The sequence below is a fragment of the Sardina pilchardus genome, chromosome 24, assembly GCF_963854185.1.
Source record: "Sardina pilchardus chromosome 24, fSarPil1.1, whole genome shotgun sequence".
Classification (NCBI taxonomy): domain Eukaryota; kingdom Metazoa; phylum Chordata; class Actinopteri; order Clupeiformes; family Clupeidae; genus Sardina; species Sardina pilchardus.
The window spans coordinates 25,708,398-25,733,263 of NC_085017.1; the positions used below are offsets into that span (position 1 = coordinate 25,708,398).

General features: G+C 45.8%; 2 protein-coding genes across 5 annotated transcripts; both read right to left on the minus strand.

Annotated features, from left to right (window-relative positions):
• Positions 1-1,208: 1,208 nt before the first annotated feature.
• Positions 1,209-11,231, minus strand: mgat1b (alpha-1,3-mannosyl-glycoprotein 2-beta-N-acetylglucosaminyltransferase b). 3 transcript variants are annotated; one of them, XM_062529164.1, is made up of 3 exons: positions 10,841-11,231; positions 6,171-7,030; positions 1,209-1,907 (listed from the first exon to the last, which is right to left on the minus strand). In XM_062529164.1, the coding sequence occupies exons 1-3, from the start codon at positions 10,848-10,850 to the stop codon at positions 1,209-1,211; spliced, it is 1,569 nt and encodes a 522-aa protein (XP_062385148.1). In that variant the 5' UTR covers positions 10,851-11,231. The 3 variants fall into 3 exon arrangements, with proteins under 3 accessions (XP_062385148.1, XP_062385147.1, XP_062385149.1); XM_062529163.1 differs by lacking the exon at positions 10,841-11,231 and adding an exon at positions 9,881-10,316; XM_062529165.1 differs by lacking the exon at positions 10,841-11,231 and adding an exon at positions 8,384-9,828.
• A 526-nt stretch (positions 11,232-11,757) lies between these two features.
• Positions 11,758-24,839, minus strand: vars2 (valyl-tRNA synthetase 2, mitochondrial). 2 transcript variants are annotated; one of them, XM_062529612.1, is made up of 30 exons: positions 24,652-24,839; positions 24,123-24,334; positions 23,784-23,865; positions 23,519-23,619; positions 23,272-23,393; positions 23,101-23,167; positions 22,848-22,945; positions 22,646-22,727; positions 22,262-22,381; positions 21,983-22,091; positions 21,810-21,898; positions 21,313-21,403; positions 21,009-21,136; positions 20,669-20,772; positions 19,958-20,039; positions 19,702-19,778; positions 19,012-19,096; positions 18,629-18,725; positions 17,940-18,010; positions 16,518-16,643; positions 16,219-16,323; positions 15,196-15,264; positions 15,029-15,107; positions 14,224-14,354; positions 13,882-14,034; positions 13,304-13,570; positions 12,826-12,937; positions 12,432-12,637; positions 12,146-12,295; positions 11,758-11,951 (listed from the first exon to the last, which is right to left on the minus strand). In XM_062529612.1, the coding sequence occupies exons 2-30, from the start codon at positions 24,312-24,314 to the stop codon at positions 11,874-11,876; spliced, it is 3,273 nt and encodes a 1,090-aa protein (XP_062385596.1). In that variant the 5' UTR covers positions 24,315-24,334; positions 24,652-24,839; the 3' UTR covers positions 11,758-11,873. The 2 variants fall into 2 exon arrangements, with proteins under 2 accessions (XP_062385596.1, XP_062385597.1); XM_062529613.1 differs by having other exon boundaries at positions 24,597-24,839.
• Positions 24,840-24,866: the final 27 nt, after the last annotated feature.

Sequence of the window (24,866 nt, forward strand, 5' to 3'; positions counted from 1 at the left end):
CCTCCGAGTATGGTTTGAAAGCTTTGTCCTGAATCTGCATGAAACATTCAAGACATTAAACACACATTCCCTCTGTGAGACATAAGAGCAAGGCATAGACAAGATACACACACCTTGGGAGTATCGGCATTAGACAAATATCAAAATAGTGGATTTTATTCTCAATGTATTAAAGTTATAAACATGTCAGGCAGTGGTTTTACATGTCATCAGAGCGACTTCTGAACCAATCACACTTCTCTCAAAATCTCGGTACAGTACATATAGAATTATATTACCATTTATCTCTCAATACCATCAACTCACGTAATCATCCGGTGGATTGAAAAAATAACGTAGAGTAACAATAGCCATTGGTTTTGCAACAAACCAACATTTATTAGCTTTTTTCTGAATGTAATGGGAATTCACCAAGTGCCGGTTTGGACATGAAGCTGGTTTACTGACACCGGCATGACGTCACAGACGATGCATGAGGGTGATGAGCCTGCCTCCTCCTTGCACCAATCAGAGCAGCCTTTATCAAAAGGGCCTGGGTGGTTTTTTTTTTCTTTTTTTTTTTTGATATTTAAAAAAAAAAAAAGTTTCTTTCTGTCCCCAATACATTAATCAAAAATAAACAATAATCATTATTTTATAATCATAAGTTGACTTATAATAATATTTACTATTTGATCTAAACTGCTCAAATCCAGCTGGGGGTCTTCCCAGTGTGTCGGGTTAGTGTTAGGGGAGGGCCTCAGGAGAACTGTGCTCCCCTTTTCACAAAAGGCAAAAGAGGCCCCACCGCTGACAAGAGTATCTGAAAAAACAACTGCTGTTCCACCAGAACTGATTTGACCTACAGAAGAGACAGAGAGCCTGAGGAGGTACAAGTGACTCTCTCTCTCTCACACACACACACACACCTCTTCTCATCTTATCTCCTATCAGTTTTCAGGACACACTGGTTTCTAGTAATGCCATCAGACAATTTTTCCGATATTTGCCTGTGGACACATACCCGACTCCAGGCCCCATCACCTCTGCTCGGTTTCATACACTTTTATACTTCATCACACCACTTATATTAGTCACCGATAGTCTCTACTTCTGTTCTCTTTGGTTTGAGAGGCGCTTCTCTGCTCTGAGGTCCATAAACAACATGTCCTTCGTCATAGATATTTATCCTAACCCCCCATCCCCCCCCCCCCCCCCCCCACCCCCCCTCAGCTCCAGCTCGTGTCGTAGTGAGTCCAGCCTTCGGGGGGTGCTAGGTAGAGCCTGCGGCCACGGGACATGAAGCTGACCACGCCCCTGTAGCCCGCCCGCGGGACCCCCGACTTGAGGTCGTCCATGACGCCCAGGCTGCGCGCCAGCGCCTTGAAGCTGTCCCGGCTGGAGTACTGCACGCGGAAGGGGCCCGCCCCCTTTAGGCTGCCCCCGTGCACTTCCTCCAGTTTCACCTGGGGGGCGCCGTACACCTCCTTGATAAAGTCCTCGTTGTATCGCTCCCTGACCAGGTAGGACAGGTCCCGTTTGGTGAAAGGCACAAATTCAGTGTTGAGCTTGATGTAGCGCAGGTACTGGTCAAAGAACTGGCCCAGGCTCACGCCCTTGCGGCCGAACGTGATGGTGCGCGAGATCTCGGGCCGCACGCACGAGCGATCCCGTCGCTGCTCCGGCTGACGCATCCAGTCGTCCCAGAAGGCCTTGGGCCACTTGGGCTCCAGCTCGTCCCACATCTCCTTGAGGAGCATCCAGCCCAGGCCCGGGAAGAAGTCGGTCCGGTAGAGCAGGTCCGGCCGGCCAGGGTCCACCGACCCGTCCCGGCCGTTGTCATTCCAGGCGGAGACGCACCACAGGGTCGGGTCCGAGCGCAGGTAAGGGTGGAGAGCACGGAAGTACTCAAAGAAGTCTGGTGCCACCTAGCGAGAGAAGGGAGAAAGAAAAATAGGTGTGTGTGAGAGGAGGACAGGGAGAGGAAGTAGACAGAAGAATAGAGTGGGGGGGGGGGTCCCTGGACTTGTCCCTGGAGAACGCTTCCAAAGGCTCTTCTCATTGGTCTTTTTATCTATCCTCCCTTCCTTCCTCGGTCCTCGTTCCCACCGATCTAGATCAAGAATGATGGGGTGGCAACAATGGGATAGTCTATCCAGTGTGCTTTATAGATCAGTGGGAACGAGCCTTGGAGGACCGAGGAAGGAAGGAAGGGAGGATAGATTTAAAAGACGAATGAGAACGGCCCCAAGTATTCAAAATCACCTTGAGAGAAGGGAGAAGGGGGAAAAAGAGTGTGTGAGAGGGGGACAGGGAGGGGAAGTGGACAGAAGAATAGAGGGGGGAACCCTGTGAAGACTTGTCTCTGGAGAACGCGTCAAAGGGAGGTCACAAAAGTTCACGACACACAGGCGAGAATTCTCAGGGGGGGCATCTAACGACATAATTCCCTTGTGGTATTTCACACCGTGCTGAGCACTGTTCGCTGCCAGCCTCACAAACAACGGCTGACAAACAGCCTCTTTCCAAGCCAGCGGTCTTAACTACAAAATGAGGGAGGATATGATAACATTGAGACTTGGACTATTTGTCCTCGTCTGAGTCTGTGGAAACAATGTGGCGTTTCTGGTCTCTCTGCAAATGAGGGAGTGTGAAGAATGTAAGCCACAATAATTTTCAGTGTCGCTTTAACAGTTGTATTAAACCAGGTTTACTTTTGTTTGTTTTATTTCTTTTCTGAGGGTCTCTCAGTTTGTCAATGAGTTCAACAATATTTCACTATTCCACTGACAGTGAGAAGAGAGAAAGAACTAGCAAACACAGCAATGTGTTAAATAAACACACTTTTGGATTACTTCAAGGGACATTCTTAATTAAGGGAATGCATCAAATATATGTTCTCAACCTCAGTGCTTAAAACTATGAGTATACTCTCTAGTGGAGTATTAAAGGTACTAAAGACTTTGTCAGTAATCACAACAGTCTGGCCCACAGGGCCATTCATATTAAAAAGCATCCATCAATAGTGCATCATTAACTTAAAGTTAATTTCCTCAGTTCCATGAGATGATGCCTATGGGGCCTTTCAGGGGGAGGCTCATGTGTCCCTCGAAGCCACAAGTGATCGCTCCCCCTCGGACCTGTGCAAGTCCAGCTAGTGGTGCTTCTGTGGGTGCGTGCGTGCGTGCGTACTCAGGATCTGGAGAGGCCATTAGGGTCTTCACTCCAGTGGAGTCGCTCTTCTCGATCCTTCTGTGCCAGCGCGGCTAATCTGATGGTCTAAATGTGCTAATCTGGGCAGCATGCTGAGATTACAGCTGTCCGCGGGATTAACTGCAGGGATTAAAAAAACTCATCCGCCACACCGGTCACAACTCTCCCTCCTCGGGACCCTTTAGCATACACAAACACACACACACACACACACGCACACACTTAATCATGCCCTCATGCATAAACATATGCACTCATACTCATGCAAACACTCACACACACACTCCTCACTAAGGTCACAGGGAGGGCAGAAGCCAGAGAGAGGAGTGTAGCCTAACAGAGTGAAAAGTGAGTGAGCTGTGAGCTAGCCCTCTGAGGGGTATTTCACAAAACCTAGATAAGGGATTAAGCCGGGATTTTTTGGTTATCCTGGATGAACTTACCCTTGACTCGGTTTCACAAAAGAGATGCTACATAAGTTGCCATGGGAATTTATTCTCTGAAGCTAGCCTGCTCCCGACCAGGCTAACAGCCAAGATAAGTTAATTCTAATGGTAATTACATTATCTGATTGGTTCAGCTAGCTGTCATTCAAATCAGACCTGCATGCGATTTTTGAAAGAGCTGTATTCCATTTTATATACTATTTGCTACTTGCATTTACTCGCAAAACACAACAGAATGTCTGCCCAATACCATTTAGATATCATTTAAATTATGGTGGCCTTATAATTAATTACAAAATCGTTGTTAGCATCTTTTTTTGACTGACGTTTGATGAATAGCCTACTGTAGTAGTTGATTGGAAGTGGAGGGGACATATTTCGAAGGTGTTTTCAACTAATTTGGTTTAAAGACAGAGTAAAGATATAGGCTATATAGTCATACTTTGTGCATCTTTGCGGAGGCAAGCGCTTTCCATGACGTTGCGTGCCGAGACAAGGAAGCTCTCACACGTGGGTGCATACGTAAATTTGCATTCAGTTGGTCTGCCACACCTACTCCCGCTACGTAACAGAAATAATCATGATTCCCCATCCAAAAAAAGTAAAACTTTACCTCGTTGTTGTCTATATTAAAAGCGGTTGTTAACTTTGTGTGCAAGACGCTATGTTTGCGTCTTTTTTATTCCAACCGTGAGTTATTTGGGGGAGAAACGAGAACGCGCACACATCCCGAATAACTTACACCTGGCTTGACATAGACGCTCCTGTTCATCCTGGATTGGCGTTAGTGAAACGAGTTTAGCAAGGATGACTAGAGAACGCTATGTCAAACCTGGCTTTATCGATTATCTTGGATGTCTTAATTCTGCTTTTGTGAAATACCCCTCTGGGATGGTCCCTCTGTTAACTTGGCACTGTCACACTAAAGCTCAGCTGGGATGCTAGCATGGAAACTCAGAAGAGAAGAGCTCTGTCCCGCCAGACTTTTGACAAGCCAATCAGCAGGCTAAGCGGATTGATTGCCCCAATCCATTTGAAAAAGCCCTGTTTACAATGAAGCTTACCACCTATGGGGTTCGTAATAGGGTTCAGTCCACAATGAATACAATGACACACAACTTGTATATAAACACTCTCTCTGAAGGGGGGTTCAAAACAAAGATTTGCGATGAGATGAGCTGCGACGTTCTAAAACCTTGCAACTGCGACTAGACACGTTGAATGCTTGCAACGACGGGCGACATTTCATTCACACCGCGGCTGCAACTCCTTCTGCAACGGGTTTGTCTTGTTGCGGATCTTTGGTGTGAATTGGGCCTATGACCACAGACCACACCTCTGATATCTACCACAGACAGAACACTAATCATACACTTGAACACCAAGAGACAGAGAAGGTGCAGTTTCTCAATCTCAAAACACACCCGCCTCTAGGTCAAGAGTCACACTCGACTCTTACCAAAACGCACAGCGTTTGATAAGACTAATTTCACATCTCCATAACCATATTTTCAACACACTGAGTACAGTTCCACAGTTTTTTTTGCTGAATTCTCATAACTGTGTAATCATTTATTTATGCTATGAAAGCACAAAGACAGTGATCTTAGTTGTACTTGCATGTACATCGAGTCTCATGCTAGTCACATGAGTAAGTGGAATGTAGCTCCTTTCCTGGCGCATGTGTGGGGGTGGGATATTGGTGCTTTGGGCCATGAGTGTAGCGAACAGTTAAAGAGAAGAGAATCTACTGCACACACACCATTCAAAGCACTTAGGTCACTTCAAATTGTTTTCGAAATAAATGATATTGGCAAGAAGAACGTTTGAAAGACTCAATTACACATCAACTGTCACACCACTTCAGATGGGGCTTATATAACTGGATACTAACCTCAACCTGTCAGTGCTAGAGTGGGTGTTTAATCAATCGGGACACTAGTGAGTCGGCCAACTGAAAAACCAGCACAGTTCTACCGACTGTGCAGACAGAAAAACATCAAATGTGTCAGAGACAAGCTGCTGCATCTCACTCTCCTAGGCTCCCGACTCCAGAATGGTCCAGGCCCTCAACCACTGAACCCTGGCCTGGAGCCTCTGCAATGAGCTGCCTGCGCAGGAAGAGCACTCAAAGCTCCAGACTTTGAAGACGTGTGTGAAGAGCTGCAGCGATGGTGGGGGTAGGCGCAGGCCCCCGCGCTCCCTCTGGGTGACAGCCCCCTCAGAGGCAGCCCCTCACTGGAGAGTCTTCAAACACTCGCACATCAACCTGAGCTTGAAAGCCTGTCTTCCTCTGACACACACAAAGCTTTTATCCCCGGTATCCAGAGAACACTGTAGCATCTCGTTTCACATACGTGGAGATTGGAGGGAGCATAATTCACCACTGTTCTTGAAAGGCAATTTAGTATGCGAGTGTGACCTTGAGAGAGTTGATTGAGGAAGTCAACCATTCCGTGTTACTTAATTAGGGATCCTGTATCAAAAGTGACATACAATAACAATTAAAATACAGTCAATACATAACCTCACCTCCAAGTCGTCCTCCACAATGACCACGGTGGAATGGCCCAGCCTGTTGAAGACCTGGTTCAGGGCCCAGTGGTAGTGGCGGGCAATCTTGTAGTAGCCCTGGAACTTCCTGTGTTCCGGCCGCACTGGAATGTCCGCGAGGTCGGGCTGACTGATGTGCATCACCTGACTACCATAGGAGCCAATGACGCGAGCCGTCTCTGCGTGACCACAGTCCTGACTGACTATGATTGGGTAGAGCGCGGGCGAGGGGCGGTACTGGATGAGCTTGTCCAGACTCCTCCTGACGGTCACCCGGTCACAGGCGATGACCAGGATGGGGATGACCGTCTCGGGGTTGGACGAGGTGGGGTCCCCTTCGTTCTCCGCGGGAAGTTCGTTGTTCTCCTCCTTCTCTATGGGTTTGTGGTTGGGCTGTGGGCTGGCAACTGGCTGAATTGGCTTGTGTGGTTGGGGGTTCTGGGGCACCTGCGGAGGCAGTGCTCTCCGCTTCCCGTCTTGCTCAGACCCTCTCTTCTCCACCTCTTTCTGCTGTTCCCATAGCGATCGATGACTCTGGATCTGCTTCAGGAGCTTCTTCTGGGTCTCCAACTCTGACTCCACCTCCTCGGCCAGTCGGATCACCTCTCCGGCCAGGTTGGACCCGCCCGCTTTGCCTTTTCGCATGCCCCACTCCTCCCTGCCCCCTGGTTCGGCGCCGCCTCCCTCACCCAGTCGACCCATGGGTGGACGACCCCACAGGAAGAGGAGGAGCAAAGCATTCCAGGCGACGAATAGGAAAGCTCCACACAGGATGAGTGATCCTCTCTTACGCAACATGGCCCAGTGACACCACATCAGGGAGTGCAGGGAGGAACAAACTGCAAGAGAGCGGGAGAAAGAGGGACAAAGAAAGAGAAAGAAAAAAGATGTCAGACTAGACAATCACAAACAACAGTACCAAGAACAAAAATCCAAACTTCTACCATCATACAGCCCATAGATCAAGGGAGCTCAAACCACAGAGAACTAGGGGCCAACATGACGTCTCTAACAGGGGGAATAACTTGAGGGCCTTGACTGAGACAAAGACAGACCAGACAAAGCGAGATAAAACAGAACAGACAAAATAGAAACGGGGGGAGGGGGGGGGGGGATTAAACATTGTCCTTATAGCATAGGCTATCCTGTGCACAAAGAACTAGACGGGACTTTGAACTGAAATAGTGGGGCTACCTAGCAAGATTGGTAGAGATGGTGAGAGGTAGATTAGCTAGGCTGGATGGAGGCATGGTTAGGACTAGACTAAACAGCAAAGCCTTTCATCTCGTCAGGGTAGATTAAAGGAGCGTAATGAGAAGGTGCCATGACCACAGTGGCAGTGGTGCATGTCAATGCAAAACATGCTCTCGATTCTCTGTGGGGCCCAAGGTCCCACACACTGCAATAACTTCAAAAGCAAAACTCGAGCAGAATAACATAGCATACTGTTTGCTAAACAAACAAGCTTACTGTAAACGGAACTAATATCTAGCACATTTAACATCCCAGCCTTAACTCATGTGACAAACAACCAATTTCGGACAACCATGTTTACACAAACCCAAACTACAACAGACCAACTCTGGCTCTGTGATGGAAAAATCATTAAAACTATTTAACTTACTGCAGACAAACTTAATCCAGTAGACCTGTTCACTGGTTGTTATTCAGTTACAATGTCAGTCTTTGTGATAACAGAAGTTATGGAGCTGAGATGCTCTAATTGCTGACAGGCCAGAAACAATATACAACTCCTCTACAGGAAACATGGAACGAGCAGACTTCCTGTTGGTCTTTCACCACTCATAAAAGGCTACAAAGTAGGCGCTTTCCCCTCTTGCCAAAAAAACAGGACATGACCCGTCAGTGTCAGCTAACTCAAAGGGAGCTGGCGCACAGCAGCGGAGGCACAAGGCATTTTGTCTGATAACATTCAAACCTAAAACCGAACTCATAATCATGACTGGCTTCACTGCCTAAATAAACAGAAGCAGAAAGACACACACCCAGGAGACACGTACACACACACACACACACACACACACACACACACACACACACACACACACACACACACACACACACACACACACACTATGGAGTCTAGAGAGCCAGAGCTCCACACTGGCATCCCTACAGCTGGGTAGAGAAAATGCAAGCTCAGCACATTCTTCAGCAGAGAGACTACTTACACGATTCTGTCTGAATGGATCATGCTAAAAACAGCTCCTTTTGGCTAAAGCGGTGGAATAGCCAACCATACTGCATTAGGTCATCCACCACTACCTTCTCCCACTGAGAAAAATCCACCTTTCCTGCCTGGCATTTGGGTCTGTCTCACAACAGAGCAACACAGAACAAAAAAAACTCCCTTAGAAACAACAAAAAATGGTTTACTGTATTTTAAAATCTTTTCCATAACGTGACTGCTACAGGCCTCATATTGAGATTTTACTTTGAGCGGTTAGTGATTTGATTGCACGTTCCACTGGCGTCTGTGTCCCCTACTTTTCTGGACAAGGAGTCAGAAAGCTCGCCTTCTCTGAATTAAGTAAACTCAGTGTCACTTTAACAAAACCATTAGCATTGGTGTCCAGTGTGACAGTCCTGTCATCACAATAGCTGTAAACTTCAAACTAAACATCAATCCATGTCTGTCAGAAAATGAACCATCTGGCTGGTCCCCTGACAACAAAATGACAAGAAAGACGAGCAGTGGTGTGTGTGGTAAGAAAACACTGACTCTGTTATTGACAGATTCTGTACTCGGTCTCAAAACATGTGCCCGGTAGACATGAAGAAGGCTGAGAGCAGGGGAAAGAACAAGAAGGAGACCAGGAGGACACAATGAAACACAAAGAAAACAAAAGGGAAAAACAATAAGGAAAAACAATAAGGCGAAGAAGAAGCGGAGCGTAAGCAGATGACGGGACGCCCAAATCTGCTGAAAGAGGCTTCAGCCCAACCCCAAGGTGTGGGACACTTGAAGGTGATAATAATAACAACACTAATCTGCTGAATGCATCGGATGCGCTAAAGCTGCACAATCCAGTTAGCAAGCTGAACTGATGGACTACTGCCCTTTATTAGCAGCTCAATAACCTACAGCTGCCCCTTACTCACACACACCAGACAAGACTATTTGACAGGGCAGGCTATGTTTACATAGCTACAAACGCAACGCAAACGTTCATCAATGCTATACACTTGTTGTGTAACAGCCAGGAGGGGAATGTTGACCATGTTCCGAGAGTGTGGTTATCAGCACACGGCTATAATTACCTTGAAGAAAACATCCTCATAAAACAGTCTCTCACACAGAGCCGACATCAGGCTACATCAAAAACACATGCTCGGAGAAATGAGACACGCACTCTCATCTACTTTAGATACAACTGGCTTGGAAAACACTGACCAACAACTCATTAAAGCAGCGCATACACACACAAATGGTTTGGGGGAAGGAAAGACAGATACAAATTGAGATTAGGCCATGTTCAAAGACGCACCAAATCGTCTTTGTCTATGTAAAGTCAACAATCCGCCACATCAGTATAGTTTTTTACCTGATCCAACCACGTATGAGTAGGTGATTGCAATCGGGTGTCTGGGATATTCAAGAGAGGTAGGACAGAAGGTGGGCTTAACACCAGACATCATACAATAACAGGATCACTGATCCATACTACCTGAACTGGGCAACGACTGCTCCTTCATGTTTCTCCCCTTCCGCCCAAACGTCGCTGGTCAGCATTCAATGAACAGAAAAGTCGGAGAGGAGGAAAGAAAGTTGCTGTAGTCAACAACAGGGCAGGAAAACCTAAAATTGTCCTACCCTCCTCCGTCTCTCCCTTTCTGAAACGTGTATCTGTGTGGTAGGTCATTCCGGTAGTAACAAAGGATCAAAGTTCATTACTTTTTCTGAGCAAACTTCTGAAGCTCTGCAGTTTGCACAACTCCATGAGTACATGAAGTGATACTGTACAACTTAACAAAATCAACTTACTACCAACCACCAAAATAAATAATGTTGCTCAGCTGGCTGAATTACTTTCAGCACAACAGATTAAGTTTCCGAGTTTTCCTATACCCCTAAAAGTACCCAGGCAGCGGGCAGTTGTGATCTACCTTATGCTAGCTAACGAGCAGGCTGCAGCTAAGTGACTGACGTGGCGTTGTGTGAGGGGACGTTGGGATGGAAGCAGTCGAAGGCGATAAAGAATGGCATTAATGTCACCGAGATCAGGTCGAACGAGACTGAGAGCTTAAAGAAAGCCGCGGGAGGTATCGTAGGGGTTTCCCCAACAGACTCTCTGTTTTAGCCATCTGACTGGCTAACGGAGCTAACACTTCTGGATCATCTCCCCAACTCATGCAAACATAAGAGGTGCATTCTCGTTAAGTTAACGTTACGTTCAAATTCGTGCGTGCATAGGGGTTTAGTGCCTCACATTGCATGAGAGAATGAAATATTCAACTTTTTGTGGTAGCAATAAGAAGTTATCAGGTAAGCCAAGCTAAGAAACACACCAACCCGCTGGCTTGGCTGCAGTTGCGGTGTTCACGCTAACGTAACATTTGTCATGCTTTGAACCCTGAATGCAGATACACGTTGCTAACAACGGCAGGAACGCAACGGTATTTCTCACCTCTTTTCATGGCGAGAAGGCAGCGGGAAGGCTAAGCAGTGGCAGGCTGCCTCGGTCCGTCCGTCTTCACTCTCACCTTTACTTTCGCCTCATCAGAGCCTCTTCACCGGTGTCTGTAGCCCTGGATCACCACCCCGCTCTTCCATTCCTCTACTCGGTTCACTCTATCTGGGATCCGCCATTTAGATAGGTGCTATGTGGCTAGCTAGCTACCTTAGCTAGCCTTCGCTGACTTATAGGTGTCGACATGTGGCGGGACAAATGCACGGCATAAGTCTCTGTTCTCGCTGGTAAAAACTCCCAGGGATTTTCTGCGTGACAATGTCAGGGTTTGACTGCTTGTCGACGGCAATTTTCATCTGACACAGCCGAACACAGACACACTCCAAAGTGATCCACTTCCGGATTGACTCATTAAGCAGGCACCGCCCCTTGCTGCCCGCCTCCTCTTTTCCCTAGCAACAGAGTATCCCTTGGCAACGGTTGTGAGGCGGTGGCGCATGTGCTACCCATAGACTTCTAAAAAAAGGTGCTACCACAGGCCACAGGTAGATCTAGATTGGGTAAACCCAGCCTGATCTGCTGGCAGTTGGATTTCACTGCAGCTCAGGCTGGAAACCTGCACATATATCTCTCCTGCTTCCTGTCCACTTTTGCTGGAACCAATCACAAACATATCCACCAGGCGAACCTGGATCGTTGGTCTTATTGGTTTAGGGACTATCCAAATGCGTACAGTCATTTGAACCATTGATCATGCCTCTTGGGCAGTAGAAACACAGCACAGACTCCCCATAGGCTAATGTTCAAAATTTAGCTTATCTGGTGATATCCCTCCATGTGGTAGGCCACCTTACAGATGGGAAATCATAGCCTACCATAACCTGGGATTTACTGAAACAGATATAGGCTACACAGAGATCAGAGTTTTTTTTAATTTGACAAAAGATATTTACAAAAGCAACTCCACACCAACATTGTGTATTTTACATCCACATCCCGTGTGGCCCTGCAATGCCCATCAACTAGTCCATTACTGTCTTTTCTTCATCTGTTCCAAAGCTTGAAGCTGCTCCTCAATATTCTTCAGCTCCTGCTTCAAGGCTAAGATCTAAATATTTGCATTCCACCACAGAAAAAGAAGAAAATGATCTCAATTAGAGTCACATTATAAAGCAAATTTGGAAAATGAGTTTATTGAGAAAATGTCTGGTCATCTTTCAAACAAACACAAACTTGCACACACTTTCTTTTGTATTCACACACTCTAACACACACAGCAGATCCATCTATCTAGTGTCTCACCCTCTGCTCCGTGTCCAGCCTCACACGTTCAGGAACTTTCTCCACAAAGCCTGGAGTTACGATGCGACCAAGCAACTGCTCCAGCTTGGGCTGTACACGGCTTCTACGTTCCAACAGAGATGCCACCTGTCTGTCAACTGCAACATGATGCTGAGAGAAAGAGGCGAGATGAGAAAGGGCACTGAGGATATTTACAGAAAGAGAGAAGGGACATATATAGACACAGATGACGTGATATTGGGATCATGAGAACAGGACAGAGGGGTTGTTCAAAGTTTAGGGTTACCTGTACATCCAAATGCAATTGGCAGGTGTGGTTAACCACACCCACAGCACAGCCCTCAGGAGGGGGTGAAGTAGATATGGGCAGGGCAGTGGCGCCCTCCTCAGGTGGGCAATGAAAGTGCAGGCCAGAGACGCGACCCAGTGTCTCAACAGCAGCAGAGAATGACAGCAAGGTCTGAGCCTGAACCGGAGTACATACTACCCATACTGAAATACACATACACACACACACAGACACACACACACACACACACACACGATTATGTAAGACTGCAAATGTGTATGAAGAAGTGCAACCACATGTGAGAAACTGTGAACACTCGGGGGTTAACAAACCCTAATGTTCACAACAAATGTAGTCAGCCCTTAGCAAGTAGTAAGACCATGTGACTTACACCGAGGTTTCTCTTTAGTCATGCGACACTGGGCTCTCAGTGACCTTGCCACACGAATGACTTCCTGTGCTAATTCGAAGTCTGCTTCCTCTTGAGGGAAATCCCAGTTGACCTGATGGGAAGGAGATGCAGAAAAGGAGTGAGTGTGTGTGTGTTTGTATGTGAGCTTGAACGAGACCAGTGAACAATGAACAAGAGCAGTCAGGAGAGAAGATATTCCATATCTGGATGTTGATCCAGAAGATCATGTAGGAGGACCAAGATATGGTGACCTTCTAACTTGCAAAAACATTTTAAATCAGTCAAACCAAGTTACGTGAGCAGACACATGGACACAGACAGACTCCTTTACAGTACCCTCAGCTTCCCATTGCCTCCACTTATTATTTAATCATTATGTGTTTTGTGTGTGTGTGTGTGTGTGTGTGTGTGTGTGTGTGTGTGTGTGTGTGTGTGTGTTAAGTATATTTTCTCTCACCAGCTGAGAAGACTGCGGGTAGGGCTGCACACACAGACTGGTGGCATGGCGGTCGGCCAGAGGACTGTATGGATGGAGCCTCTGCCAGAGCTCCTCCGTGATGAAAGGCATGATGGGATTGAGGAGGGTGAGAGAGACGCAGATGCAGTGATAGAGGAGTGAGCGCGCTGCACACCTCTCCACCTCCGCCACGCTCCCAGCATGCACTCTGCTCTCATCACCCTCTGCGGCTGTGGCCGGCAAGCTCAACACTGGCTTAATGCACTCCTGTAGAGAGTGGAAGAGAGAGATAAGAACAATAACAGAGAGAGAGAGAGTGGAAAAGAGAGTTAAGAACAGAGAGAGTGGAAGAGAGAGGGAGAGAGAGAGAGTGGAAAAGAGAGGTGGAAAAGAGAGTTAGTAACAGTGTGTGAGAGAGAGAGAGTGGAAGAGAGAGTTAGGAACAAAGAGAGAGAGTGGAAGAGAGAGAGAGAGTGAAAGAGTGAGTTAGGAACAGAGAGATAGAGAGCATCAGCATTACAAAGGGAATAATAAAAAAAAATGCTGTAACAAGAAAGTCGCAAGGAAGAGCATCTCACCAGATAGACATCACAGAGGCTGTGCAGCCAGAAGGAGTGCAGGGCAGCGGTGACAGCGTGCAGTTCATTACCATGGAAACCCTCGTCACACTGCCGCACTGTGCTGAGCAGACGTGAACAGATCCAGCGATCCATACTAGAGGTAGGAGATATCTACAGAGGTGGGGGGGGAGGGGGGGGGGCAATTGATGCTCTGGTCATTCAACTACACAGCCACACACACAGCCAGCACTCTTTGCTCTGTCCTCTTGATCACTTTTATATTCATTGTCATCTCTGGCTCTTGATTTGTGAGACTAGTAAATATGTTCTATTTATGCTTCTTGTCATTTTGGGGTATACCTGGTCAAGGGGTGTGATTGGCTCGTTGCTGTCTTGCAGGACTCCCAGAGTGAAGCGCACGGTCTGCCACATCTTATTGCAGAAATGCCTACAGCTGAGCACCTGAGACACGGACATGCTGATGTCCTCACCTAGTGGCACACAAAAACAGACGTGCTCGTACACCAACAATGTGTGCAGATGGGGAGATTGGGGCAGCCAAACAAACATGGCAGCAACACACACACACACACACACACACATATTGGATTTTTACTCTGGGATAGGCAGTCTGATTTCAGCCATCTGCCAGACCAATGGATACCGTGTCTCTGCTAAATTACTGAAGCTTAGCATTTATGGGCTTATGGTTTTTATTATGGTATTTATGGTTAGTGCTTGGATGGGAGACTTCTTGGTAAAACTTAAGTTGCTATTGTAAGTTGTGTTGGGGCATGGCTTGCAAGTGGCAATCTTCCCCCTGGCCAGAAAAATCAAATCCCAATACCCAGAGATGCTGTCTTTTGGATGACATTTTAAGCCAAAGTCCTGACTCACAGTGGTAATAAAAGAGGATTCTAAAGAGTAGGGGGATTCCTCAGTGTCCTGGCTACATTCAAGCTGACCCTCTAATCATCTTCCAGTGTAATTAGCTTTTTGACTCATTCCCATCTCCAACTGATGCGTGGTGAGCGTTCTGGTGCGTCATGGCTGCCTTGAATCACCCAAGTGGGTGAAGTTCCCCCTTTACTGTAAAACTTTTTAAAAAGGCGTAGCAGTCACGAGTGGAGGACTGAAAGGAGCAACGGAACTCCAGAAAACTCACCTTGGGTTCTGTAGGAGCAGAGAGCGAAACGCAGGGCATCAGTACCACACTCAGGGATCCCCTGTGGGAAGTCTTTCCTCTGCAACACACACAGACCACAGTGAGATCAGAGGCGATGAGAAAACATCACACATCAGACGCGTCATTCATACGGCGCTCGGACAGACCTGCGCTTCCATGGCAACAGCACTCTCTCTGGGGTCCAGGTTGCCCTCCTTCACCTTCTCCTGCAGCCGCTGGGAGAGAGGGATGAAGGACACAAAGAACAGAGTCAAACTTACGACAGCACAAAAAGAACAGGTCAGAGCCATAGACAGAGAGAGTTGCGACACTCTTTGATGTCGCCGCCACACGATCAAAAGTTCCAAAAAACCTGCGCTGAATGGCTGAATCGGAGGAGGGTGGGATGTACTTCTGGATGCTGGAGGGTGTAATCAATTAAGTCATTGACTACTGACTGAGAGAATGGTCGTTAATAGTTCCAAAACTCCAATAACACAGAAGTAGCCTGGAAAAAGCGCTGCCACGTTTTCCTATGCAGGTCTATGGGAGTGTCGCCACTCTGTTTTATCTACCGCTCTGGAACAGGTAAAGATGAACAGAGAGAGGAGTAAGAGGGAAAGAGAGGGAAAGAGAGTTGAGTGAAGAAGGAGACTGAGAGAGAATGAGAGACTGAAGTATGACTCTTGTTAGAGCTGGTCAAACAACTAATTAAGTTCTGTTTGGGCAACAGGCAATCCATGTCTGTGGCATAAACACACTCAAACTCCTCACACACTCAAACTCCTCACCGTGTTTGATGTACTTTAATTTGTAATTGTACAATGACAACATTCCATTCAAAGAGTGAGAGCAGAAGGGTAAGCAGCAATTTTATAATCAGAAAATGGAGTACAAATTAACATGAAGACAGGAAAGAGTACAAATGAATGAGCACAAACTAGGCTCTCTGACTCAACGTGGCTGCCAGTATTTGCATTTGAGAACAAAAAAATAAAATCCATTGTCTTCAAACTGAGGAAGTCGGGGGTAGGACTGTTAATCACTGTCATGGGAGTATCTTTTACTAACCCATGGACGTCATTTTGCTTATCACAAACATGGACGCAATATTACTTCAAAAAACAACCAGAACAAGCCTGACTTTGAGTGTGAGTGTGTGTGTGTGTGTGTGTGTGTGTGTTACACACCTCCAGTGAAACTCCATGTATGACATCAAGCGGGTCGATAACATTACCCAAGGATTTGCTCATCTTCCTGCCATACTTGTCTCTCACCAGCGAATGCAGTAACACCTGAGGGAGATGCCAAGAAGGTAGTAAGAGAGAGAAAGCAAGGGACATATAGATGGACACACACACACACACACACACCCACACACACACACACAGACACACACACACACACACACACACACACACACACACACACACACACACACACACACACACACACACACACACACACACACACACACACACACACACACCTGTTTAAAAGGCAGCTGCCCAGTCAGCTCTGTGCCCAGCATCACCATCCTTGCCACCCAGAAGAAGATGAGGTCACTTCCTGTCTCCAACATAGAGTTGGGGTAAAACTGCTCCAAGTCTGAGGTCTGACAGTGTGACAGTCAGGGTAAGAATACACACACACACACACACACACACACACACACACACACACACACACACACACACACACATTATTTTCATTAAAGGAATATTTCGGTATTTTACACTTTAAGACCGTTTTCTGTTTTGCCTAGCATGCAAACGATTGTTTGACACCAACATTTCGACGATTGAGCCTGTGTCTGCAATTTGGCAGCTTTAGAATCTTCTCTGCATGGCTTTAACATTGCTCCCTATGTGCATAAACTATTCTGTCCTTAAAACACCCCTAAACGTTCGTTTTAAAAAATGTGCAACTCACCGAATGGTTACTGGTCTTCAACGATATTCTGTAGCAAGTTTCGCAGCGAAATTCAACTTCTGTTGTGTTATATTAGGCATTTTGTAAATCCTGGAACTACTTTTTCAGATCACCCTACAACCGTGTATAAACTTCCGCTCTGTATTTGAATCTGAAGATTACACACTCCAGACCACTAGACGGTGGCGGAGTAATATCAACAAGCAATGAGTCTTACTACAGAAACCAATGGGATTTACAAAATGCCTAATATAACACAACAGAAGTTGAATTTCGCTGCGAAACTTGCTACAGAATATCGTTGAAGACCAGTAACCATTCGGTGAGTTGCACATTTTTAAAAACTAACGTTTAGGGGTGTTTTAAGGACAGAATAGTTTATGCACATAGGGAGCAATGTTAAAGCCATGCAGAGAAGATTCTAAAGCTGCCAAATTGCAGACACAGGCTCAATCGTCAAAATGTTGGTGTCAAACAATCGTTTGCATGTTAGGCAAAACAGAAAACGGGCTTAAAGTGTAAAATACCGAAATATTCCTTTAAGCTTATTCATCAACACAGGAACTTTGCTGTTCTACTTGTGTTTTGCCAGAGAGACTACTTCACATTGATGCACTGTCCAATAATGACCACACATCTGATTAATGACGCCGTTATTTAAAGCTTCAGGATAAGGACTCAGAACATGGTTGTAAAAGCAGCTATTAGAACAGTAACAGATGGCCCCAGCCGTGGCGCAACTGGCTGGGGCACCTGCACCGCACGCCGGCGACCCGGGTTCGATTCCCGCCCCGTGGTCCTTTCCGGATCCCACCCTTACTCTCTCTCCTGCTCGTTTCCTGTCATACTCTCTACTGTCCTGTCCAATTAAAGGCATAAAAAGCCCAAAAAAATAATCTTAAAAAAAAAAGAACAGTAACAGATAAAGCCATTGGATAGAACATGGCATGACACAGGTGGCAGACTGGTTGTTAAATACCTGCTGAGGCCAGCCCAGCATGGCGAAGGGGAAGAGAGCAGAGGAGAACCAGGTGTCCAGAACATCAGCATCTGAGGGACACATGAAGGAACATCTCAGCACAGAAATGTTCTCAGCTAGGCCATCAAGGGACTTGCTGCAGTGACCCACTTTAGTTATTAACTTAACACAAGAGGATGGTACTTCTGGGTACTCTATGTGAAAAGTGCACAATGAGATCCTGAATGATGTTACTTCTGTTGACGTTCCACGTAAACAAACAAAACACTACTTTCCAATGCATGCTACTAAATCAAGTTCTCACTGCCCCCAACCCATACATTATGTGCATGCTCACTAACCCCCAACCTCTCCCCTAAACTTCTTGTTGGTATTTGGCTGAAATATGGTTTGTTATGCTTTGGTGCACAGCCTATGCCCTAGTGTTTGTTTGACGTTTTACAGTCCCTGTGTTGTCTCCAGAGACCGGATTTTTTCACAATGTATTCAGGGAACAGGCAGCAAGCTGATCAAAGGGAGATGGCTATGATTTGAGACAAAAATGAAATTGCTCTAAAAACCATGCAAGATCTCATAGTGCCCCTTTAAATGCGCAAATAAAAATGACTTGACTTGACTTGACTCGACTATGAGAGCACTGCTTAGGAATGTTCATGGGGCCGGATGTGGAGAGAGTTTCGGTAGCTCACCCCGTGTGAGGCAGATTTCATCCCGTGTCACTCCATACTTGGCCGCAGCACGCTCACGAGCCTCATCTTCACTCCTTCCCCACACCCACAACTCCTCCTGTGAACACACAGCAGGAAATCACACGCTGAGCAAACTCACATTTCACTACACATTTCATCAACATCATTGCATCCCTAAACATGATCGAAAACTCAATACTTCACAACAAAATAACACTATACAGTTAAACAACACACAAGTAATACATGTGATGTGAAATGGTGAAGTAGATTTGATCTGATACACAAAACTGCAATTCAGTTGAGAGTCTTGCTGTGAGAGCATGATAGTTTTACTAATTCTTATTCTTGATGCTGAGATTGTAATCATGAGCTCAGCCCACCTCTTGGGCAGTGGCGTGTGGCATAGACACTCGATATGCTGGAATCTGGTGTCCCCACCAAAGCTGTCTGGAGATGCACCAGTCACTGCGGGCAGGTGGAGGAGATAGCAAGACAATTAAACACACAGCATCAACTTTCACTTTCCATTTTCTATTACATATCTCACTAATACCCCAATCAATAGACCTCCCTAATACATTCCCTTATAACAGTGTGCTCCTACCAGTCTCATAAACATTATACACATACATACACCATCCCCAACAATACTGAAGTGTTCATAGTTAGCCATGAGGTGGCGTTAAAGGTGTTACACACAAACACACATTCACATACATCAATAAGGGAGACCAGACAGAGAGCTTAAGATAACATGAGCACCTAACCACTGCCCCCAGGTCAGTGTTTGTGTGTACTGTGTTGGAGAGTCAGTTCCTCCAGATTCTTATAAGTATCTTGTATAACGTCCTTAAAAAGCCAGTTAGTCCAGGACTTTGGATGTGTCTTAGTGAAGGTGTGGTGAAGCTTTACCTACTTTGTATGACAAAGCCAGTTCTTCCAGATCTCTGTGTACTGGACATTTGTGTTTATATATGTGTGTGTGTGTGTGTGTGTGTGTGTGTGTGTGTGTGTGTGTGTGTGAGAGAGAGAGAGAGAGAGAGAGAGAGAGAGAGTGTACTCATATCCACCTGATGTTGGAAAGCCAGTTCTTCCAGATCTTTGTATAATAGTGAGGTTGAATCTGAAGCTGACCCTCATCCACTGCCTTGAGGGAGAAAGAGAGAGAGAGAGAGAGAGAGAGAGAGAGAGAGAGAGAGAGAGAGAGAAAGAGAGAGAGAGAGAGAGATTATAGACACGTGAGCATTGATAAACAACCACAGACACACACAAGCGCGCGCGCGCACACACACACACACACACACACACACACACAGAGAGACATACCTGAATAGCTTTCTTGGCCATTTCTTCACATCTGACGAACCACTGTCTCTTTAAAAGTGGTTCAATTACATCTCCAGAGCGACTGTAAAATAGAGAAGGAATTTCTCTATAATTTCAAGGTCATTCAAATGAAGGTCATCTAAGTCCATAGGGTCCCTGTGCACAAGCCTTTAGCGATACAGGTTCAGGTGAGGCAGTTAAGTATAATCCAAAAGTGACTTTTGAAGGTCATTTAAGGTCAGTCCAGTTACATTCATTAGAACAAGCTGTCTACACCAGCTTGGGTTTTAAGCAAAACAGTAGAATTGATTAACCTACAGTAAAGAAAAGACTAAGTACAACATACCTACAATTGTTTTCATGTCATGTCATATTACCGTCTTTTTCAATGTTACATACATGTTATATATGACATACTGCATGTCATACCACTGTTACCCAAATCATGTGATCTTAAATACCAATCTATGTGTGTACACACCAGTCACATGATATAATTCACACATCTCAATTTAGTACCACATATGGATGTGGAACGAACCCAGAGCATTTGCCCTGTTCAGACTGACAAGACACATCAGTGGCACTAGAAAACGGAATTGGCCCACATTGACCATTCAGTGTCCACACAGTTTTAAAGGCCCTTCCCTGAAGTTACTGAAACTGTGCAAGTTAGCCAGTGAACGGCTACAGCTGTGCTTGAACACAGACCTGCAGATGGGCAGAGCCATGGGGTGATCCTTCTTCTCTCTGAACAACTTCTTCTCAGTCAAAGCCTCCAGCACCCGCTTACGTGCATCAAATCGCTTGACACCCTGAATACAGAGGATTAGATAGGTGGGGAGCAGAGGGGAAAGGATCAATGAGTGAAATACTTTTTTTTCTGATTATGCATGCCAGCATGAAAACTTGCTTTCTACTCCAGACACAATCAAATATACATAGAGCTTTAAATGAGAATGGTTCACACTGAAGAGTATCCAAACACACACGCGCACACACACACACACACATTGAAAGACACTATAGACACACACAGGGTATATTTTACCTCAAGCCAATGTCCACAGAGGGCAGTCATAAGCCCATCTCCACCAATCACGGTCAGCCGTGGGAGCTCATGCCGCTGGGAGAGCAGGAAGTCAGCATGGTCATGAGCTGGGGTGATCTTAACCGCTCCTGAGGATTTGAAAGTGTGTGTGTTTGTGTGTGTTCACAAACGTGCATGGTTACATTTGTGTCCGTGTGTGCAGATTTCCAGACACTGAAACATTGCAATTCAAAACAAGTCTCACTAAAGGCTGCAGTCTCACTGCCCTGAAAGAGCAGGGTCCTAAACCCCAAACCTATGGTACCTGTGCCAAACTGCATGTCCACGGATGCATCAGGGATGATGGGCAGCAGGCGATCAGTAAAGGGGTGTCTGCATTGCCTGCCATGGAGTGCCTGAATACGGGAACAGAGAGCTGAGCATTACCAAAGAGATTATCTTCTTATGCCAAAACAAACCACTCAACCTTTAAAGAGAAAAACAATACTGCATTGCATTGTCTCTGTACTTGTACTCTGCACAATGAAAATAAAGTTGAATTTAAAAAAAAATCTAATCTAACACACAGAGATGGGTTTTGATTTTCAGCATGAGCAATTTCAGCAAAACCACTTTAGATCCACACCAAAAAAGCAGTTAACCTTTCTGTAATGTGTACAGCTTGTGTATCTTGGAGAAATGACTCTGTAGGTAAGCCAACTTAATATATAAGTCTACATTGTGTTTGCATACCACCTGCATTTACATATACAGTATTTTGTATCACAAAGTGTGGCGTGTATACATCGTGGATGCACTAACTGTGTATCGAGGATCATCCGGGTGCACAGCTATGGCCACATCTCCCAGCATGGTCTCTGGCCGGGTTGTTGATACACACACCTCGCCATCTAGCACACACAACAATGTGGGTAAACGCACAAACCTCCTCTTTCAATTACATGGGAAACTATTAAAAATACCAGGGCACTTACCTTGTCCTTCAACAGGATATGCAAATGTTGCTATCGTGCCAAACTCAATATTGCGCTCGTAACCAGGAACCGGCAGAAGTGTCCTACCAGGCAACTGCTTGGAGTCCACCTATTGTCAAAAGCATATTTCAATATGCTGAAATATTTACAAAGGCAGCGGATAAAACAGTAACTAAAATTCATCAGATAAAGTCAGAGACAGAGTGGTGTAGACTGAAACAGATGAATTGCACATAGATATGGTGGCAGTTGCGTCATGAGGCATAAAGGTGGATATACCTCTATATCAGATATGGCCGATTCCAGTGCACAGCTCCAGTTCACCAGACCTTCAGAGCGGTAGATGAGACCAGAGTCACTCAGACGCACAAAGGCCTCCGTCACAGCACTGCTGAAACCCTACAACACACACACAAACCCAGCATGCACACATCAGTTAAACACTGGCCAAACTCTAGTGTGTGAGTGTATGTGTGTGTGTGTGTGTGTGTGTGTGTGTGTGTGTGTGTGTGTGTATGTGTGTGTGTGTGTGTGTGTGTGTGTGTGTGTCTGTGTCTGTGTCTGTGTGTCTGTGTGTGTGTGTGTGTGTGTGTGTGCACGCATGTGCATGTTTTGCATCTCTCTTTAGGTGATGTGTACATGTCCAGAGCCCTGCATCCTTACTGGGTCCATGGTGAAGCAGGCTCTGGTCCAGTCCAGGGAGGCTCCAAGTTTCCTCAACTGCTCATATATCTCATCTCCTTTACTGAAATGCAGAGTTTTCAACATGGACATCACTTTCACTGATGATTAAAGCTGGTCAGGTGAACCATACAACACACAAACAGAGTAAAAAAAAGGACTGGACAAGGAGGGTGGGACTCACTCATTTTTCCAGTTCCACACCTCTTGGAGGAACTCCTCTCGGCTGTAGTCTTGCCGACGCTTCCCATGTTTCCTCAGCAACTTCCTCTCTACTACAGACTAACACACGCACACACACACACACACACACACACACACACACACACACACACACGTTTACACTGATGTTCTGAACCACACACATTGTCATTTTCTCATTCTTAACTGAGTCAAAAAAAAAATACTTCATGAAACATATTGAGCCGGTCACACACCTGTGTGGCAATTCCGGCATGATCACAGCCTGGTACCCACAGCACTTTGTAGCCCTGCATCCGTCGCCTGGATAACACAAATATAAAATATACTACATAATCTGGTCTGGTTGTCTACACAACAGTACATATATGGACTGTGACCTACGTAAGACAATCTATGCCACTGACCACCGGGAGAGGGTGTCCTCAATTGCCACAGTCAGAGCATGGCCCAGATGGAGAGATCCAGTCACGTTGGGTGGAGGGATACACAGTGAGAAGGCTCGATTGACAGCATGTGACAGTTTCCTCTGAGACAGGGGGGGACATGTCAAATAAAAAGAAATGACAGCATCTCTTTGACATTCCACACAACAATTGTGTTGTGGTAGTAACATGCATACAATGAATGTAATTTCATGGCAAATTCTCTTACATGGTGTTCTGGGGTAAAGAACCCTTCTTTGTCCCACCACTGATACCAACAGGACTCTACATACTCTGGACTATAGGCCTGAGGAAAGGGCACAGTGGTGTCTGAGGGACAGAAAAACAGTATCAAACAGGAGATCAAGAGCACTGCAACCTACAAGCAACCCAGTTTAGACTGCATGTGTCACCGAACTTTACATTAAACATGAATATGCATTATCATCAGTCAGTATCATTATTTTTTGGCGGCAAAAAAGATAAAATGAGACCTTTCTTTTCTCCTGGTGCTGTGGAAGCGCTGTATATGATCTTATCCTTTTCAGTCCATTTTATGCTTTCATTTCCAACATCCTGAAAGTATTACACAGTCAATCAATTAACTGTATGCCATTAATGGTTTTTCAGGGGTAATACAAATTGCATGTCTGAAAAGTGCTGCATAGTAATGCATAGCAATGTAATTAATGTGTGTCCATGGCATGAGTTGGCTATGTGGCAAGCTATTTATTATTGAGTGTGTGTGTGTGTGTGTGTGTGTGTGTGTGTGTGTGTGTGCAGAAAAAGTGTCATACGCCTTTGTGAACTGAAATTCGTTCAAGGTCAGTTACCTTGGTTAGGATGGCTTTCTCTCTCTCTCGTTTCCGTCTCTGTTTCTCAGCCTGAGGCCGCAATGTGGGGCTGGACTGTTGGATGGGGGTTTTAGAACTCTGAGAGCACAGTCTGCATCCCCACACTCCCCACACTCTGTTTGTCCCACTTTGCCGGATGCCCAGTGGCAGGCTACACATGGGATTCCACATCCCCAGACATCTAATATTGTCTTGAGAGAGAGAGAAAGAGAGAGAGAGAGAGATTCGTTAGCTGAGAATACAGTACATGCTTATAATAGAAAACTTACCAGACAATAAAACTGGAGGGGGCGTTATGCATTGTCCCTGGATGTCACACTGATCACCTCCGTCTTGTATTTCATGAGCAACCATCGACCAAATATTTACTTATTGGTATATGCAGCGAAATCTGACCACTGACATGAATGACAGTAGATACATGAATGCGAATCTGGCTAATATGACATATACCTTCTTAATATGTGCAGTAGGGCGCAGACATGTTGGAGGAAGCTGTCATTCTTACCCTGACGTTAGCATTCTATTACATAGGCATCCATATATTTTTCTGGTGATTGAATAATAGGTCACTTCTGATCTCCCCATGAATCAATACAAAACGATAGCAATAGTTGTGCTCTTGTCGCTGGCAAAATATTAGTTTACCAACAAGTTACGTTAGCATGTTGTGGAATCACATGTTAGCACTATGAGACGTCGGGTGTAGCACATCGAACACAT

Coding starts and splice junctions, on each gene's coding strand:
- vars2 (XM_062529612.1), bottom strand. CDS start 24,314: ATGTGGAATCCCATGTGTAGCCTGCCACTGGGCATCCGGCAAAGTGGG. Junction 21,404..21,809: donor CGGATGATCCTCGATACACA/GTTAGTGCATCC, acceptor TCCCGTATTCAG/GCACTCCATGGCAGGCAATG. Junction 14,355..15,028: donor CTGCTCCTACAGAACCCAAG/GTGAGTTTTCTG, acceptor GTGTGCCACTAG/GTGAGGACATCAGCATGTCC.
- mgat1b (XM_062529163.1), bottom strand. CDS start 9,908: ATGAAGGAGCAGTCGTTGCCCAGTTCAG. Junction 7,031..9,880: donor GCAGTCGTTGCCCAGTTCAG/GTAGTATGGATC, acceptor GCTCTCTTGCAG/TTTGTTCCTCCCTGCACTCC. Junction 1,908..6,170: donor TTGTGGAGGACGACTTGGAG/GTGAGGTTATGT, acceptor TTCTCTCGCTAG/GTGGCACCAGACTTCTTTGA.